Below are 20,795 nucleotides of genomic sequence, written 5' to 3'. Positions count from 1 at the left end.
CTCGAAATCACTACGAGAGGTCGGCACTAGCGCAATGAGTTGTTCATGTGATATTCATTGGACTGTTGGCTGTAAACACGTGCCACGTCAGTGTTCTCTGAAGAGAGCTGTGGCGGAGATGTGGCTCTGTTGTTGCTCCCGCATACTGATTTGCTAGATGGAAAAAAATATAGATTTGAGCTGTGATTAAGTACTTTTTAAAGAAAGGTATGAAAGCAAAGGACATTCGTGCCGATTTCCAGAATACAGTGGCCGCCTCTGCTTCTTCATATTCATCTGTGCTTAGATCCTCGCGCCGTGGTCCGCCGAGATGTCACTACTCCAGAAATCATTGCAAAAGTGCACAAAATTGTCACAGGTGATCGCCGATTGAAAGTGCGTGAAATTGCTCACGCTTGCCAGATATCATCTGAAAGGGTATATCACATTTTAATTGAAGAATCAGAAATGAAAAAAATTATCTGAAAGTCGGACGCCGCAGCTCTTGATGCTGGATCAAAAAACGCACGAGGATGGACATACCAGAACAATGTTTGGCCCATTTTAGGAGAAACGAACAAGATTTTTTGTGCCGGTTTGTGACCACAGATGAAACTTGGGTGCACTACTATACCTCAGAGACAAAACAACAGTCAGAGCAGTGGAAAGATGCTGATTCTTTGCCACCAATGAAAGTGAAGACAATCCCTTCGGTGGGAAAGGTCTTCGCATCAGTGTTCTGGAATGCAAAGGGGATTCTGTTTGTAGATTATCTCCCCACTGGACAAACAATTACTGGAGAGGACTGTGCTAACCTCCTGGACAAACTGCGATAAAAGATACGCAGAAAAAGGCCAGGTTTAGCAAGGAAGAACGTCATCTTCCATCAAGACAATGCGCGTCCGCACACGTGTGCCGTTGCCATGGCAAAATGACATGAACTAAGGTATGAATTGTTGCCTCACCCACCTTATTCACCTTGTATGGCTCCGTCAGACTTCCATCTCTTCCCAAAACCAAAAATTTTTCTTGGTGGACAAAGATTCACTTCAAACGAAGAATTGATAGCGGAGTTCACAACTATTTTGCAAGCCTGGAGGAAACTCATTTTCGAGATGGGATAAAGGGGCGCTGGAACATAGTTGGACCAAGTGCATTTATCTACAAGGAGATTATATTGAAAAATAAAAAAAAAGTCTTAGTGATGTAAGTACTTTTTTTTATTCCATTCTGAGAACTTTTAAAACCACCCTTGTAAATATAGTAATTGCAAATGAAATACCTGTTTCTCTTTCAAACGAAATCACAGACAACATATTTAGCTGTGACTGGTTTCAGCAATGGTGTTAAACAGGGTGATTCCATGACGATTATACAAACTTTTAGGGATTATGGGTAAATGTATCAATTTGATATAAGGGACCAAATCCGTAAATGACAGACCTGAAATTTATAAGCGAATATCATTATGATACCTCAGACAGTGGACAGCTTTTACTGCAAACTCTTTGCATTCCATAATTTGATAGGAGGTAGTGTGGACCAAAACAAGAAAAAGATGTCAATTAAACATGGGTTCTAAGGCACATACCATAAGAGCTATGAACACTTTTCATCTTTGCTTCTGTGAAACACATCTCCTCTACTGAATAAGTGCTCTGTACTACCTCCTCCCAAAATATGGCAAGCAAAGAGCTTGCAGCAGAAGAGGTCCACTGTCAGATGTATCAGAATGTTTTTCACTCGTAACTTTAGATTCCGTAATTTCCAAACCAGGGTATCTTACTAGAGTAAGTTCTGGTCTAATGATGTCGGTTTCATACTTTACAAATCGAGGTGGCACTGTTACGTTAGTGCTATCTGCCTGCCTTCCTTCCACTGTAGTTCTGCGAGAATGGGGCGTCTGAGAATGTATTGATTCACTACTTTCACTGAAGCGTGCAGGAGTGTGAGGCTGATGGTGACATAGTACGGACATTGAGTACTCAGTCTTGCTGTTGTAAAGTAGCACTGACAAGGTGAAAACAGAGCACTTTTTGTGAGAATGTGGAAGGTGTAAGACGAAAATTAAGTCAAGCAATGTACGGAGTTCAGTGTATTCAGACAAAACAGTACAGATTTTTGTCTAATGCAAACAAAGTCATTGTATTTTTTTATTACAGCAGTCTTCGAAAAACTGTCATGTACATGCTTATAAAAATATACGTACACATTTATGCAAATCTGTATAGATATATGCCCAACAGTTGTGTATGTAGTGACAGTGCCACGAGTCATCAGTTAACTTGTGTACTTGCTCCCCTTTCTATGTAGGTAGGGACTCAAGTGATGGGTTTACAAGTAATATCGTCAACATTTTGCGGCCCTGTCAGCAACTGTATAAATATTAACTTTAATAATGAACAGCCTCAGTTGCACCGTTTACCTAGAAATTTACCTAGGTTTCAGTCGGGATAACCCAACCTTCTTCAGAATAACAGTATCTATCGTTTGTCCATAGTGGACATAATGAAGCTAAAACTACAAATCAGTAAATTATCATCAGAATGTAAAACTTATCTGGCACTGCCTCGGCCCCACTTCACGACCTCGATGCGGCAGCCACGAGTGCTGTACTGGAACTGGCCGTAGCATCGTGAGGCCCGCCTAGGCGGACACAATACCTTGCGCCTGCGCATAAACTGTATGATAGTTACTTGTTGGGACAAGACGTGAACTTAGCTCCTGACCTTGAATTTACTAGTAAAGTGAAATAAAAGGTATAGCTGAGGAAAAGGGCATATATGTTAACCTGTACAGAACATACTTAGATTGACTGTCAAAACATTTATGAAGTATTCATCGGTCATGATATGAGGAAGACATCATGTGCTTACAAGGTATGGCTATGGCCTATCTAGGAACATTTTTGTGCATAAGCATGAAGTTTAATCACCTAAAAAGAACTTGGGAGTCGGAAGGTTAATATAAAGCCAACATCGTTATTATTACGACTAGGTCTAGAAAATTTTTTTAAGACGTAATTGTTAAGCATTTACTTAGATGTGGTTACAACGCATGAACATCCTATTGACTTAGCACACAAATGGTCATGATTGAACTTATGAACAAGTCTATATCTAATCTGTAACATCCGGCAATATGGACCATATAAACTAGATGATCATTATTGACGATTAGTATATTTGACCTGAAATGGTCTGGAATCAAGTGAAAATCTAATGCATATGCCTGATTGAGCTTCTTGGTAAAGTTATGGTTATGAGTTGCAGAAAACACTATAGTAGGGGATAATGTGGTGGCAATGGGGTACTCAATTTGCCTTCATGGAGGTGATCCACACACATACTGTAAAAACTGAGTGTGGACCACTGCCATCGAACTTGGGGAATGACAGCGGAACTACGCTGAAAGCTAAAGTGTATTGCTAATCAAACAGTCAACTCAGCTGGACAGCTTAAAGTATAGTTTTTCCTGTGACTCCAGAAAGCTCTGTGTATTCACATAATTACTCTATTATTTTCCACAGACTGGTCATCAGATGAAGCGGACGGTGACGAGTCTGCCCTCACGGACAAGCGCCAGTCTATGCTCTCTGTCGCGTCATCAGCTCCGAGTCTGAAAGCTCGCATAAGCCAACGGCGGCTGACAGCTCTCTCACAGAAGCCGTCAAAAGCTCCTCTCCTCCAAAGGTGAGTGTGAACCGTACTCACTACATAGGTTTTGTCCTTCGAGTGTAGACTGAGATACTGCGTGGCAAGCTGAAGTACCGCTTTGTCTGAAATGAACCTTAGGCCGTGCTAAAATCAGTAAATTGGTGCTAAATATGCTTAAAAATCACACTCTCAGAATCACTGTAGAAAAGCGTTTGAGTTAATCAAAGATGATAAAAAGTGGAGTAATGTGAGAGTCAGTGGTGACTCCTCTTCTGTTTACCTTCGACATTAGTGTCTTGCTCGCAAAAACGTCTGCGCGGGCAATGTGGCTGCCTACTCACTAGTTGCAGTTTTGTGGGTAAAGTTGAATTGCCGTGTCATCTGTTGGCAGTCACTACTTTGCCAGCTAAGCATAGATGCCCGAGCTGACACACCTTTACGATCCTTATGAAGCTGGTATCTGTACAGATATCATTGGTGATCTTGCAGCTCTCTAAGAATGAAGTTAAAATGAAATCTAGACCTTTTGTTGCTTACAGGCGTTAATAAATATCGACGGGGACAGCAGGGGCACTACAAGTGTAGTGTGTGGACAGAAAGTTGGAAAGTTTTGGTCTCACGGGGGGAGTGCCAGAGGTAAGTCCCTGCAGTCACATTATCGTCTGTGTCCTTGGTGGCTCAGTCAGATAGAGCACCTGCCTTGTAAGCAGGAGGTCCCGGGTTCGAGTCCCGGTCGGGGCACCCATTTTTCAACTGTCCCCACTGATATTTATCAATGCCTGTAAGCAGCTAAAGGTCTAGATTTCATTATAACTTCATTTAAGACCCTTGTCAGGAAGTGAGTGTGTTGGAAGAAACTGGAAACTAAAAGATGTTCTCATGGAAAGAAACTATGTGGAGGTCTTTTGATTGATTCGATGTGGTCTATCACAACTTCCCTCGCGCAACGATATCTTCATCGCGGACTAGCACTTGCACCTTACATCCTTAGTTCAGTGTTGGATGTAAGAGAGCGCTTTGAAAAGTTCTCAGAATGAAATAGAAAGAAATGTCTTACTCGAGAGAAACATTTTCAATGTAGTATCCCTGTAAACTCGATCCAGCAATGTTCCAATGCCTCGGTCCTGTCTCAAAAATTATATTCCTCTGGGCTTGCAAAAATGCCTATAAACTTCAGCTGTCAGTTATAGACTTTCATGTATTTTTGCTTCGGCAATGAGATTTGCATGTGGGCATGCGTTGTCTTGATGAAAATTGCTTATTTCCATGACAGACCTGGCCTTGTTTTTGTGTGTATCTCTTGCCATAGTTGGTCCAGGAGGTTAGCGTAGCATTTTCCCGTGGGTGTTTGACCGCTGGGAAGGTAATTTATCAGCAGAATTTGTTTCACATTCCATAAAAGTGATGTCGTGACTTTTATGGCTGACTGTACTGCTTTTTCTTTCTTTGCTGATGGTGAAACATGTTTCCACAGCTTTCTGATTTTAGTAATGCATCCAGGTTTCATCTGTGGTCACAAACTAGTGCAAGATATCATGTCGGTTGCTCTGAAAATGGGTCAAACATGTTCAGACATTTCCATTCTGATGCATTTTTGACTGTGCGTTAAGAGGCACGGTATCTGCCTGGCCAATAGTTTCCTCATATCCAATTCCTGTGTTAAAATATGATATTCCCATCCTGTTGACATTCCTACAGCTTCAATAATTTTGTGCACTTTCACAATAATTTCTGGTGTAGTAGCACATCTCGGCCATCCACTATGCAGATGGTCATCTGAGCTTTCCCAGCCAAATGTAAACTTTTTCGTCCACTTGTCAACAGTTGAGAACAAAGGAGCCAAGTCTCCAAGTGCATCCTGAAAATAAACCTGAATTTTCTTCTCTTTCATACCTTTCTTTACAAAGTGCTTAATCACTGCTTTGAATCTAGATTCCCCCTTCCCACAACACACAGGTATATCACTACAGGGGAACAGCAGTGAATGCACTACGGATCTCTACCCAGGGAACTGATGCATTATGAAGGAACAGCTATTATTGCTTGGGAACCTCATTGCTCTAGCACTGACATCTGATGGTGATTCCAGAAACTTTCCGAACTACCCTCATATTCGAACCTCTGTCTTCCCCTACAGTTTTTACCATCTACAGCTCTGTCTTGTACTGTGGGAGTCATTCCTGGATGTCTAAACACATGTTCTGTCATTCTGCCCCTGTTTTCTTGTCAATTTTCTCTGCATGTTCATCTCTTCCCCAGTTCTTTGGAATACCTCATTTCTTACCTCAATAGTCCACCTAATTTTAGACAACCTTCTATAGTATCACGTCTCAAATGCTTCAAGCCCTTTCTATTTATGGTTTTCCCAAAATGTATGATTCACTACCACACAATGCTGTGCTCAAAATGTATAAAAATAAATTTCTTCCTCAAATTAATGCCCATGTTTGATACTAGTAGACTTTTTTGGGCCAGGAATTCATGTACTGCCTGGACTGGTCTGCTTTTTATGCCCTCCTTGCTTTTTTCTGCCATGTGGAATTGTGGTTTTTTAGTCTCATGACGTTCATTTGCAGTCCGTTTACTTTGCGTACTGGAGACATGTCAAAAATTTATAACACAGTTACAATGTACGCTATGTGATCAAAAGTATCCAGACACTCCCAAAAACATACGTTTTTCATATTTGGTCCATTGTGCTGCTACCTACTGCCAGGTACTCCATATCAGCAACCTCAGTAGTCATTAGACATCGTGAGGGAGCAAAATGGGGCGCTCCTCGGAACTCGTGGACTTCGAACGGATGCTGAGTCAGAACAAATTTCATACGATCCTCTATTTTCTTTTATCATTTTATCTACAAATGATAGAGTACAATTCTTAACTCTGTTTCCTCTTATTGTTCCTGTTGCTTCCACGCCCCTCACTTTTAGGTCATGTAGCGCAGTAGCATTGAGCTGACTTGCTGGTAATTTATCTACACTTGGATTTTCTTCAACACCCGAATCTTCATCTGTTACATCACCAGTTGAATTTAGAGGAGGTGTAATGTTACATTCGCACCAGTATTAGGTATTTCCTCATCTTTTGATTCTAACATGTCCAAAAGTTCCATAAGTGTACATCGTTTTCTGTGAATACAAAATGACAACATATTACCCTGACGTCCTTCTGGAAGGACGGTTGAAAACATTATTGAATTACAACTGACGAAAACTTTCAACCGTAATATGAACCCATAAATAATGTAGGTTAATTCTTTAAGATATTATATGACAAGTTTCAGAATTATTGACGCAATATGAAAGAAAATATACATACCCATCGATGACAAGGTCGGTCAGTTCGTCCGTGGTAAAATTGGCCCTATTTTCAAGACACAGTTTCTCACTCACTATGATCGACAGCGTCAAATTGACTGTCGCAGTGTGCAACTGACTCTGCCTACTTCATATAACAATGTGTCACAGTCCATTTCAACAGTGGGTTATTCGCAAAAATAAATAATTTCAACAGTGAGTTACGTCGTCCTTCCAGAAGGACATCAGGGTTATCTGGGTTAATAACCTCCCTTACATCCACAAGCTATAATTTTCTATTAGGTTATTGATATTTTTGTTGTATGTAGTCTTCTGTTTTGTGTGCGTCATATTTCGTGTAATTTAGCTGAAATATTAACTGTTATTATTATTATTATTATTATTATTATTATTGAGCCCCATTTTAAAGATATGTAATTGTGAAGTATGGGTAACATGATGATTGTGTGTGTGTGTGTGCGCTATAGCTGCTATGAAGGATGATGGGTTGGATGGATGGTATTAAATGGTTCTCCCACTAGTTGACTACATTATATACTGTTCGGATTCAGGTCATGCATCCTGGGACACCAGTCATAATGTTTTGTGAAAAGAACTGCATTTATTTTTTAAAAAATCCAAAGTGTAACTGCTGGACGCATCCTGTGCACAGTTGACACTTGTGACGGAGTCACAAGATACAACTATTTGGTACACGACTGCGACTCGACCGACAGTGGTCGGCATGCTGACCTCTGTCAGTTGAGTAGCGGTCATGTACCAAATAGTTTTATCTGGTGACTTCGGTTTTACATATCTTATGGAAAAGAATGACCAGGAGAGCAGTTGTTTCTTAATTTTTGTGACAATGATTTTATATCAGCTGGTGTGCCTCGTGTATCGTTATATCCAAATGGTTTGTAAATGTTAATCTACATTCATATCCGATGATGGCACCTTTAGTGTGTTGAAACCGGTTATCCAGTAAACAGTACTTAAGCGATCTTGGCTTTTGAATTATTTCTACGACAAAGTGATCGCCCCACTGTGCACTGTGTGTTCACTACAAAAAACAGGACTCCAGATATCATTTTGAAAGACCAAGATAATTGTAGCAGATCCATTGGTAATGAGCCACATAACAGTAAATAACAGGAAAGTAAAAATAGTGAAACAGTTTAAATATCTAGGAGGAATTGTAACATACAAAATAATAAAATCTCAAAATTTAATGTGTTCTACATACTATAAAAATATCTATTAATCTAAATTGAAATGATACAAGATAGTGGGTCAACGAGAGTTGTCATGCAGAAGTGAAACACTTTTGAAAGTTGCCCAGAGAAATGGAATCCTAAAAGTGGAGAGAAGAGTAGCTAGAACATGTGTAAATAAGACATATCAAAGAGATGTATAATGGCAGATAGTGCCAAAGATGGTGGTGTACAGCAAACTGGAGCCCATCGTGGAGCAACAAGTAGGATGGATAAAGGAAATCCAGGAGGATATGAAAAAGCTAGAATTGCTTCTGGATGATTTGCAAGCTAAAACAGAAAATGTAAGGAAACTGAAAAACCACAAGAGTAAGATTTAAAAAAAAAAATAGATAAACAATGAAAAGGAGATTTACACGTGAGGAACAAAAGGGACCAGAACAAATGAAAAGATACTGGGCCATTTGAGAAGAAAACTATTGAAGGGCTGACAGGAAACTGTAAAAGAAGAAGAAGAAGAAGAAGAAGAAGAAGAGCATGTCAGACACTCAGTCAGCAAGTTTCTGAAAACAACTCGATCCCTCTTCATGACAATTTGCTATCACTGCCCAGGAAACGCCTCAAATCTAGAAGACCAGCATATGAAATGGGAGTCCAAATGCTATCCACAGGATTGGACCAGAACGCAGAGTGGAAACGTGAGTGGCAAGCTACGAGAACCCGAAACCAACAGTTCCAGTTCCAGGCTTCCACCGACCGAGGGAGGTGGGGGTGCAGTTAAGCAGATATGGGACTGAAGAGGGTAGGTGCAAATACAACATGCACACAGGGGGATTTTCAAGTGACAGTGTGTGTGACTGTGGTGACACCCAAACAGCGAGCCACATTGTGAATGAATGTCCAATCAGATGCTTCCCTGGTGGCATTGAGAAGCTCCATCAAGCATCCCACGAGGCACTCTGCTGGATCGAGTCCGTCAACAGCTGAGTGTAGTCTGAGCTGTTTTAAAACTTGTGTACTGTATGTAATTTCACATGTTTATTTTTATATATATTTCTTTGTTTTGCTAAGTGTGTATTACTGTAATTGATGCATACGATGATGATGATAATAATAATAATAATAATAATAATAATAATAATAATAAATGTTAAACTGTCGTCATTGCTGGTTCAGTATTCAGTCTGAAGGTGGATTTGATAGCTTTTCGTGTTAGTTTACGATGTGCGAGCCCCTTCATCTCTGCGTAACTACGACATCCTACATCTATTTCGACTTGCTTTCTGTATTTAAATCTTGGTGTCACTCTACAATTTTTACCCCCCCCCCCCCCCCTTCCTCCTCCCACCCACCACCCCCACACACCCACACACACTTACATTACCAAACTGATGATTCCTCGATACCTCCAGATGTATCCTATCGAACACTCCCTTCTTTTGGTCAGGTGCAACAAGTTTTTCTCCCAAATTTCATTCACTATCTGTTCGTTAAGTATTTATCTGGCCGTATTGATCCGACAGGTTCATGCGCTCGCTGGCGGGCTCCGCGCCACGCCGGCCACTCCCACAGTGGCGCCGCGGACTGCCCGTCGCCGCCCCCGCTTCCCTCTTCCCGCGCCTCCCCTGTCCCGTCCCCACTCCCCCCATCAGCGCGACCGACTCGCCGGAGAGGGCGGTCGCCCTCGCGGCCGCCGACGCGACGTTTGCCGCGGAAATGCGCCAGCTTGCTGCGCAGAAGATTTCTGCCGCAGCTGCAGAGGCGGACTGCGGGCCTCCCGGCGATGTGGAGCTGGACCGTGAAATTGCACAGAAAGCATTCTCTGCGACTGTCTTCTGTCGGCCTACTGAGACACTGTACAAGGTCAGTCAATGTTTTGTCGCTGATGGACTTTCTAAACCTAACTGTATACATTTGATGCTGTAAAAATTTCACCCCAGTAACAAGTGTCTTATTTATACAGGGTGTTACAAAAAGGTATGGCCAAACTTTCAGGAAACATTCCTCACACACAAATAAAGAAAAAATGTTATGTGGACATGTGTCCGGAAATCCCTAATTTCCATGTTGGAGCTCATTTTGGTTTCGTCAGTATGTACTGTACTTCCTCGATTCAATGGAGCATGTTATCATGATTTCATACGGGATACTCTACCTGCGCTGCTAGAACATGTGCCTTTACAAGTACGACACAACATGTGGTTCATGCACGATGGAGCTCCTACACATTTCAGTTGAAGTGTTCGAACGCTTCTCAACAACAGATTCGGTGACCGATGGATTGGTAGAGGCGGACCAATTCCGTGGCCTCCATGCTCTCCTGACCTCAACCCTCTCGACTTTCATTTACGGGGGCATTTCAAAGCTCTCGTCTACGCAACCCCGGTACCAAATGTAGAGACTCTTCGTGCTCGTATTGTGGATGGCTGTGATACAATTCGGTATTCTCCAGGGCCGCATCAGGGATTCCGTGTGACGGAGGGTGGATGCACGTATCCTCGCTAACGGAGGACATTTTGAAGATTTCCTGTAACAAAGTGTTTGAAGGCACGCTGGTACGTTCTGTTGCTGTGTGTTTCCATTCCACAATTAATGTGATTTGAAGAGAAGTAATAAAATGAGCTCTTACATGGAAAGTAAACGTTTCCGGACACATGTCCACGTAACATATTTTCTTTCTTTGTGAGTGAGGAATGTTTCCTGAAAGTTTGGCCGTACCTTTTTGTAACACCCTGTATTACCAAATGAAAACTCCTGGGATGACATAATACACTAAATAAACGGAAGGCAACCACTCACCATTAACTGATTGATGTGTGACGTATGGAAACATGTGACAGAAATTAGGGTGGTGGTATGCGATACTGTTTGAGGTAGCAACATGTCCTACTTCCTTTCTACAGTGCTGATGAAAGATGGTTGTGTAGAAACTGTAATCTGTGGTAGTAGTGGTATAGGGAAAACGGCATTTCTCTACATGCATTTTTTATTTATGTGCAAATATGAAATGCAAATGTAAGTGTAATACAGTTACAAGACACGACGTAAGGTGAGTATTGTACTGGTGGAAAGGAGCTGTTTACACTTTGACTTCACAGTGAAGTGTGCCGTGGACTCAAAAAAAATAAAAGGTCGGGACAAAAATGGCTGTTTTTCCATAAAAAAAACATAGAAAGATTTATGGAATTTCTTTAATTGCTTACCTACTTCTCAACTTTCGGATACTAATAATCTGTCTGTCAACGAGTTTGGTTATTAAGAGTTTAAATGTTAATGTTTAATTGATATGTTGAAAGTGTTGTGTGGACTGTTAAATAGAGGAGTAGTTTGAAAAGAAGCAGTTATGTGAGTTAGTAGCTAATGGGCAGCAAACATGATTTTGCATTATCACAGCACTTTCCTGCAGACGTTGAAGATATAGCTACAGTTGGCTCTGCATAGCACGACCAGAACTTTGAGGATTGACATGACTGCAGAGTGAGAAAATGTAAAGGTAAAGGTAATTACGAACATACGATTGACGGTTCACGTTCGCAAAATTGTACTCTGCTTCACTACTTTCCACCAGCAATTTTCGGTAACATTTCAGTAGTATTCACTATAGTGTTAGAGCAGGTATGTATGTCTGTGAGGTTGTGTGTGTACTTGTGGTAGAGAAAGAACAAGAGCTTTAAAGCTAGTGCTTTAGTGTAGTATTCTCTGCTGTATGTTCCTCTGAACCACACCTCAGTCTGCTATAGGTGGGTGGTTGCCTTTTCTTCTTATTTTACATAGAATAATGAACACAGCTGAAGTTTTGGTTGTTTATGTAGCAGTTTTTGAAGTCGGTGAATGTTGATTGCAGTGTTATTTTCGAATTTTGTATTCTGCATACGGATTAATATTTGTTTTTATTCATTGATCCAGCCAGTTTTCTTAAATTTCGCAAAATGTATTATTTGTTTTCTTTTGATTTTGTAGTCTTCCCATTCCTAGTTGACTTCACTCCACACTGGAGCTGACTTAAGTACATGTGCTCCAAAGAGGTCATAATATATAGATATAAATAATTTGAAACTATAAAATGAATATTGTTAAAAAGTTGTGACTTACCGAACAAAAGCGCTGGCAGGTCGATAGACACACAAACAAACACAAACATACACACAAAATTCAAGCTTTCGCAACAAACTGTTGCCTCGTCAGGAAAGAGGGAAGGAGAGGGGAAGACGAAAGGAAGTGGGTTTTAAGGGAGAGGGTAAGGAGTCATTCCAATCCCGGGAGCGGAAAGACTTACCTTAGGGGGAAAAAAGGACAGGTATACACTCGCACACACGCACATATCCATCCACACATACAGACACAAGCAGACATATTTAAATATGTCTGCTTGTGTCTGTATGTGTGGATGGATATGTGCGTGTGTGCGAGTGTATACCTGTCCTTTTTTCCCCCTAAGGTAAGTCTTTCCGCTCCCGGGATTGGAATGACTCCTTACCCTCTCCCTTAAAACCCACTTCCTTTCGTCTTCCCCTCTCCTTCCCTCTTTCCTGACGAGGCAACAGTTTGTTGCGAAAGCTTGAATTTTGTGTGTATGTTTGTGTTTGTTTGTGTGTCTATCGACCTGCCAGCGCTTTTGTTCGGTAAGTCACCTCATCTTTGTTTTTTATATATAATTTTTCCCACGTGGAATGTTTCCTTCCATTATATTGTTAAAAAGTTGGTTTTACCTCAGTCAAATTAAATTTTGAATTTTTGTTTGGTTATAGCAAATGTTTAGAATAAGTAAGAGTTTATAAATCATTGCAACTTTACAACACAATAAAAAAATATAAAATGTTGATAGTGGATTTGGATATGGCAGAACCACAACACACAATCATTTGTTACACAATTGTTAGTGTAAACAATTCTACAACCATTAGTCTGAGCCCTACGTCATGAAAATAAGACAGTGAATTAATCAATACTGTGTTGCACCCATAAACGAAGTGACTGATGCCTATTGAAATGAAATCAGATGGTCCTACAAACATTACAGTTTCAATATTATGAAAAGAAAAGTTCCCACTCGCCATATAGCGGAGGTGCTGAGTTGCACATAGGCACAACAAAAGTGTGTGTGTGTGTGTGTGTGTGTGTGTGTGTGTGTGTGTGTGTGTGTGTGTGTCTGGTCCACTATATGGTGAGTAGCAAATTTCCTTTTCATAATATTGTTACATTCCATCCTGGATTTTCTGTTGTTTAACCATTACAGTTCATTGCATTTAATATCGACCCAAACATCATTCTGCTGGAATTTACAACTGTTTTTGAATGTTCCTAATAACCTTGTAGTCACAAAGTTACTGTCCAGGTTCCCTTCCAGTATTCGTCATTTGCACTAGATCTGTGGCACTAGCCCACGTGGGATATGGCGGCTGATGCACAGTGACCAATTATCATCCAGAGCGCTGGGTGAGTTCGTTCATTTGTTCACAAGGGAAGGCTGACGGTGTTCGCTACCTTTCGCACGGTCAGCAATGACAGAATCAAAGCACACACCCTGCAATCTTTCTGAAATGATTTTACAAAAAATGTTCAGTAAAATACTTACAGCTTTATATGTTAGCTAAATTTCATGTACAGCAGCATATTATGTAATATGCACCAAATGCAAAATCATTGCAACTCCCATTTTGCACTGTGTCTTATTTCCTTGCAAATATCAAGTAACTACGACCATTAACTAAATGATGGGCACATCGTGATGAAGCTGTTCATCAGGATCCGCCCACCATTTTGTTAATGGTCGTAGTTACTTGATATTTGCAAGGAAATAAGACACAGTGCAATGAAAAATGGGAGTTGCAACGATTTTGCATTTGGTGCATGTTACATAATATGTTACTGCATATGAAATTTGTCTAACTTATTGAATTTTTCCTTAGACTTGAGTGGAGGTCTGTCTGTCAGCGATCTCAAGAAAATTGATCTCACATAGCACATTCATTTGCAATTGTACGTGCCAGAGATAAAGCTCGAGTGAAATATCTGCAACATTCTTCTTATTTCATAAACAGTTTGAGATACTGAAATGACAGTTTGCCATATGATAGCACACAAAGATGAGAGTATTTTTCTGTATGATTATTATGCAGAACTTCATTATCTGCCATGTTATTCCACTACCTACATTACATCAGCTACTTTTCCTCTGTTCCTCAATTAAAAAACGTAATAAACCACTGTTTCAAAATTCTCTTGCAATTGCATCTGGACGATGTGTTAGTGAGGTGACAGTGTCTAAACTCTGCACTGTTTTGACAAAAGAAGCAAATCATAACACGACCAAAGAGAAATGTGCAGGTATTACTCAAAATTCCCCACTCGTGAAGCTTATCTAAAAATTAGTAATCTGTAACGAGCCAGGTGAAAATAAATTGCTGCTTATCTTGCATTTTGAGCGGACTTCTTATTAGATACCAACCGAAGCAGAAGTGAGAGATCTTTTTGAGTGGTCACCAAACAAGCTGGGCCCTAGTTAATATTTACAAAAAGTACAAGTGTAGGTTTCAGTTTAGAATGGCACTTCCAGCCCTCGGCATTTTACCTACAGCTCCTGCCCATGACCCCCACAACTATCGCTCTCCCCACGCGTGCCCTGCCGATTGCGCACACATTATTCTGTGTGGATGCTACTGATATTACTTATGTAAAAGCCTAGAAATACAACGCTCAGGAATAATTCTGAATCGGTGCATTTCTTAATAATTTTGCTGCTATAGCTGTGCCCTTTCAGCATTCTGTGCTGAGGCTGCTTTTGTTATGTCTGAACTGCTCTGCTGAGAGACAGCGTTCCGACCAGTTTTTCAAAAACTATTATGTGGGCAAAATTGATTTCTGCACATCTTACAGTCTCAATAAAGAATGGAATTTCGTTTAGTTATCCATCGTACTTACCACACTGTGTCAAATTAAGTAAAACATTGCAAAAATTTTTTAGTTTTCCGGGGTAAAAATGCATTGTGTAAACTTTGCATACGATTGATTTCAGCTCGTCCATTACCGTGAATGAAATGTAGAGAAGATATTGAAATTTATTTTTAAATTGAGAGCAGAGCAATATCTCGTGTCGTTCTCGAGTTGTCGGGTTTTATACCCGAAGGGTCTTTGTGCCAGCATAAACCACATTAAAATCCATTATTTCCCATTTCAAATAAAACTGTGCAATTTAATGTATACGTAATGTATATATAGTGGTGATGGTACTACTACTTCGTAATTGGAGGCGTATTGTTTTATCTCAACCTCAAGCCACAGGATGTACTTAATGAAAATGATGATACCAAGAACCGTGAAGCGTTGGATTAACTTTGTGTTTATGGTGCATTTAGTATTTATTAATATTTCTGAATATAAAGTGGGTACATTATTTTTTCATAGCAAATAGAGGATGTAGAGATTTGCTTAAAAAACTATTCAGACCTACAAGACTGGTAGTTTGCCTACAGATTTGATTTTCACAAACACATTTTTTCTCAGAACTTTGTGTCTATACTTTGGGCCCTTATGGTTCTCAGTGCCTCGTTTATAATAACTGGGGCCATATTTCGTGCTGAAGTCTGTGGTGACTCAACCACACATTGCAGTTATCACAAACAGATTGATTTTAGCCCCTTGCTCACGGGAACTTTTATGCTTAGAGTATTGTCGTATGTTTTCTTCTGTGTCAGTTTTCACTAATAACTATTATGATGATGGACCACCCTGTGTGCAATTTTGCACTCGGGCATGTCTGGTGCCCCTCCTCAGCCCACCCTCCCCCGCTTCCTCCCCCGCTTCCTCCCCCGCTCCCTCCCCCGCTCCCTCCCCCGCTCCCTCCCCCGCTCCCTCCCCCGCTCCCTCCCCCGCTCTCTCTCACGCTCCCTCCCCTCAGCTTGGCTCTCAAAGAGCAGCCACTTCTGTCACTTGGACCTTAACCCTTTCACTGTTGTGGAAGTGTGCACATGTCATGCTACACCGTTCTCTAGGTGCTGTGGACATGTGTATCTACACTGCTTGGGTTTTCACGAAGTGCTGTGGATGTCTGTCTGTCCTGAGCTGCCGATCTCTCATTGCTGTGGATGTTACTTCTGTATCTTGGTGAATAAAAACGTTTAGAGCATTTGTTGTACAACATATGAGCCTCATTTGTGAAAAACCTCGTTTCAATATCTTGGATCCTTTGAGATATGACAATTATTATGACCACGATTTGCGATGCATAAGGAGGGAAAGGGCTCATTGCTTGACTGTCAATTGGATATAAAACCCAATAACTTGAGAATGAAATTTGAGATCTACTTTAGTGATTCACGGGTATCGTGTTGGATAATGTTGTGAAAGATGCCCAATATTTCAATGAAACAGCTGCTTGTCAACTTCAGGTACTTACTAATGTGACTGTGCAGTGGCTCGCCAATATATGCATTGGATCTCTAGAAAAGTGCAGGCAATGAAGGGTGGGGCTGTAATGTTATCATAGAGGGATTGTACAGGACAAAGACATACAGTGCCCCTGTCTGAGAAATGGGCCCGGTCTTCACATGCCAAACCAACTCCCTCTGACCTATGTCTATGTCTATGTGACAGTGGTGTATTGCAGACTCATTCGTAGGGTTGGCTTTATCTCCGATCTGGGGAGCTTATCAGTAGAGCTTAGCCATCTTCACTGTGTGTGTGTGTGTGTGTGTGTGTGTGTGTGCAAGGTGGATACTCTGATAAATAGATTCGAAATGCGTCTCAACTGGCCCTCAAAACCTCAAGAAAAGCCAGAAGAAACGGAGAACTCCATGAGGATGTTTCTTGTATCTTATTTTGATGGCATATCCTTTAGGCAAAAAGGAATACAAACGTCTCAAAAATGAGATCGACAGGAAGTGCAAAATGGCTAAGCAGGGATGGCTAGAGGACAAATGTAAGGATATAGAGGCTTATCTCACTAGGGGGTAAGATAGATACTGCCTACAGGAAAATTAAAAAGACCTTTGGAGAAAAGAGAACCACTTGTATGAATATCAAGAGCTCAGATGGAAACCCAGTTCTAAGCAAAGAAGGGAAGGCGGAAAGGTGGAAGGAGTATATAGAGGGTCTATACAAGGGCGATGTACTTGAGGACAGTATTATGGAAATGGAAGAGGATGTAGATGAAGATGAAATGGGAGATATGATACTGCGTGAAGAGTTTGACAGAGCACTGAAAGACCTGAGTCGAAACAAGGCCCCAGGAGTAGACAACATTCCATCAGAACTACTGACAGCCTCGGAAGAGCCGGTCCTGACAAAACTCTACCATCTGGTGAGCAAGATGTACGAGACAGGCGAAATACGCTCAGACTTCAAGAAGAATATAATAATTCCAATCCCAAAGAAAGCAGGTGTTGACAGATGTGAAAATTACCGAACTATCAGTTTAATAAGTCACGGCTGCAAAATACTACGCGAATTCTTTACAGACGAATGGAAAAACTAGTAGAAGTCGACCTCGGGGAAGATCAGTTTGGATTCCGTAGAAATATTGGAACACGCGAGGCAATACTGACCCTGTGGCTTATCTTAGAAGAAAGATTAAGGAAAGGCAAACCTACGTTTCTAGCATTTGTAGACTTGGAGAAAGCTTTTGACAATGTTGACTGGAATACTATCTTTCAAATTCTGAGGGTGACAGGGGTAAAATATAGGGAGCGAAAGGCTATTTACAATTTGTATAGAAACCAAATGGCAGTTATAAGAGTCGAGGCACATGAAAGGGAAGCAGTGGTTGGGAAGGGAGTGAGACAGGACTGTAGCCTCTCACCAATGTTATTCAATCTGTATATTGAGCAAGCAGTGAAGGAAACAAAAGAAAAATTCGGAGTAGGTATTAAAATTCATGGAGAATAAATAAAAACTTTGAGGTTCACCGATGACATTGTAATTCTGTCAGGGACAGCAAAGGACTTGGAAGAGCAGCTGAACGGAATGGACCATATCTTGAAAGGAGGATATAAGATGAACATCAACAAAAGCAAAACGAGGATAATGGAATGTAGTCGAATTAAATCAGGTGATGCTGAGGGAGTTAGATTAGGAAATGAGACACTTAAAGTAGTGAAGGAGTTTTGCTATTTGGGGAGCAAAATAACTGATGTTGGTCGAAGTAGAGAGGATATAAAATGTAGACTGGCAATGGCAAGGAAAGCGTTTCTGAAGAAGAGAAATTTGTTAACATCGAGTATAGATTTAAGTGTCAGGAAGTCGTTTCTGAAAGTATTTGTATGGAGTGTAGCCATGTATGGAAGTGAAACGTGGATGATAAATAGTTTGGACAAGAAGAGAATAGAAGCTTTCGAAATGTGGTGCTACAGAAGCATGCTGAAGATTAGATGGGTAGATCACATAACTAATGAGGAGGTATTGAATAGGATTGGGGAGAAGAGAAATTTGTGGCACAACTTGACTAGAAGAAGGGATCGGTTGGTAGGACACGTTCTGAGACATCAAGGGATCACCAATTTAGTAATGGAGGGCAGCGTGGAGAGTAAAAATTGTAGAGGGAGACCGAGGGATGAATACACCAAGCAGATTCAGAAGGGTGTAGGTTGCAGTAGGTACTGGTTGATGGAGCATCTTGCACAGGATAGAGTAGCATGGAGAGCTGCATCAAACCAGTCTCAGGACTGAAGACCACAACAACAACAATCCTTAAAGACTGGCAGGTTGTTCCAGAAACATCAAATAAAGTGACTCTTCCACCCTCAAGTGCGAGTGCAAATAGTGCTGGGTTCTGTGAAGAAACCTAGGTCTAAGGAGAACAGGGATACACAAAATCCCATTCCAGTGTGGGAAATTGTATATTGGCCACACGTGTTGCACTATTAGACAGATGCCCTGAACACAGACGTCACACCAGACTGGGTCAACCAGAAAAGTCTGCTGCTGCTGAATGGCCTTGACATGGGACATAGCATGAACTACGGAGAGACAAAGATCCTTATGTCCACCTCCATGTATGGAGACTTCATCATTAAAGAAATAGTTGAAATACACTATGTGATCAAAACTATCTGGACACCCCCAAAAACACAAGTTTTTTCATATTAGGTGCATTGTGCTGCCGCCTACTGCCAGGTACTCCATATTAGCGACCTCAGTTGTCATTAAACATCGTGAGAGAGCAGAATGGGGTGCTCCACGGAACTCACGGACTACGAACATGGTCAGGTGATTGGGTGTCACTTGTTTCATACGTCTGTATGCAAGATTTCCACACTCCTAAACATCGCCAGGTCCATGTGATAGTGAAGTGGGAACGTGAAGGGACACATACAGCACAAACGTGTACACGCCGACCTCGTCTGTCAATTGACTGAGACCACCGACATTTGCAGAGGTTCGCAATGTGTAATAGGCAGACATCTATGCGTACCATTACTCAGGAATTCCAAACTTCATCAGGATCCACCCTAAGTACTATGACAGTTAGGAGGGAGGTGATAAAAGCTGTATTTTATGGTCGAGCGGCTGCTCATAAGCCACACATCGTGCCGATAAATGCCAAATCACCCCTCGCTCAGTGTAAGGAGCTTAAACATTCGGCGATCGAACAGTGGAAAAACATTCTGTGGAGTGACGAATCACGGTACACAATGTGTCGATCCGATGGCAGAGTATGGGTTTGGCGAATGTCTGGTGAACGTCATCTGCCTCTGTGTGTAGTGCCAACAGTAAAATTCGGAGGTGGTGTTGTTTAGTGGGGTCGTGTTTTTCGTGGAGGGGTTGCACCCCTTGTTTTGCATGGCAATATCACAGCACAGCCCTACATTGATGTTTTAATTGCCTCCTTGCTTGCCACTGTTGAAGACCAATTTGGGGACAGCTATTGCGTGTTTCAACACGATCGAGCACCTGTTCGTAATACACAGCTTGTGGTGGAGTGGTTACACGACAATAACATCCCTATAATGGACTGGCCTGCACAGAGTCCTGACCTGAATCCTATAGAAAACCTGTGGGATGTTTTAGAACGCCAATTTCGTGCCAGACCTCATTGACCAACATCGATACCTCTCCTCAGTGCAGCACTCCGTGAAGAATTGGCTGCCACTCCCCAAGAAACCTTCCAGCACCTGATTCATCGTACGCCTGTGAGAATGGAATCTGTCATCGAGGCTAAGGGTGGGCCAACACCACTTTGAATTCCAGCATTACTGATGGAGGGCACCACGAACTTGTGATTTTCAGCCAGGTGTCGGGATACTTTTGATCACATAGTGTAAGTATAAGAAATGACCTGATTGATAGACACATGAGATGTCAACTCAGCAGGGCAGAGGGACCAGAATTGGTGGTACTAAAGTATCGTTGGTCACAGGCAAATGAATCCAACCTGTCAACACAGACAGCGAATCAGAGTTTGGACGCTCGACACACAGCCAGCGCACATGCCGTGATTTGCAGGCGCACTTTTCCCGTGTCACACTTTCGGAGACTGGCCTGTTTTTCTGGCAGGTGGCGCTGGATGTTGTCATCCTCTACAATGAAGTTACAGTCCCACCCCTTGGCACCTGCACTTTTCCAGCGTGCCAGCACTTACATTAGTGAGCCACTACAGCAAGAGGTCAATAAGCACCCAAAGTTGACAAGTAGCTGTGTCACTGAAGTATTGT

General features: G+C 41.5%; 1 protein-coding gene and 1 non-coding gene across 2 annotated transcripts in view; both read left to right on the top strand.

Moving 5' to 3' along the window:
* The window catches only part of LOC124553253, a 286,386-nt gene that overhangs the window by 104,846 nt on the left and 160,745 nt on the right, over positions 1 to 20,795 (top strand). Inside the window, exons 10-11 of the mRNA XM_047127140.1 lie at positions 3,509 to 3,671; positions 9,672 to 10,011. Of these exons, the coding sequence (XP_046983096.1) occupies positions 3,509 to 3,671; positions 9,672 to 10,011 (503 nt within the window). The remainder of the gene's footprint in view (positions 1 to 3,508; positions 3,672 to 9,671; positions 10,012 to 20,795) is intronic.
* Trnat-ugu lies at positions 4,303 to 4,376 on the top strand. Its single transcript has one exon. It is a non-coding gene; the product is annotated as a tRNA-Thr (tRNA).

This window comes from Schistocerca americana, chromosome 11 (genome assembly GCF_021461395.2).
Source record: "Schistocerca americana isolate TAMUIC-IGC-003095 chromosome 11, iqSchAmer2.1, whole genome shotgun sequence".
Classification (NCBI taxonomy): domain Eukaryota; kingdom Metazoa; phylum Arthropoda; class Insecta; order Orthoptera; family Acrididae; genus Schistocerca; species Schistocerca americana.
Note: the sequence above shows the minus strand (reverse complement) of the source record. Positions and strands in the feature narration are given on the sequence as shown.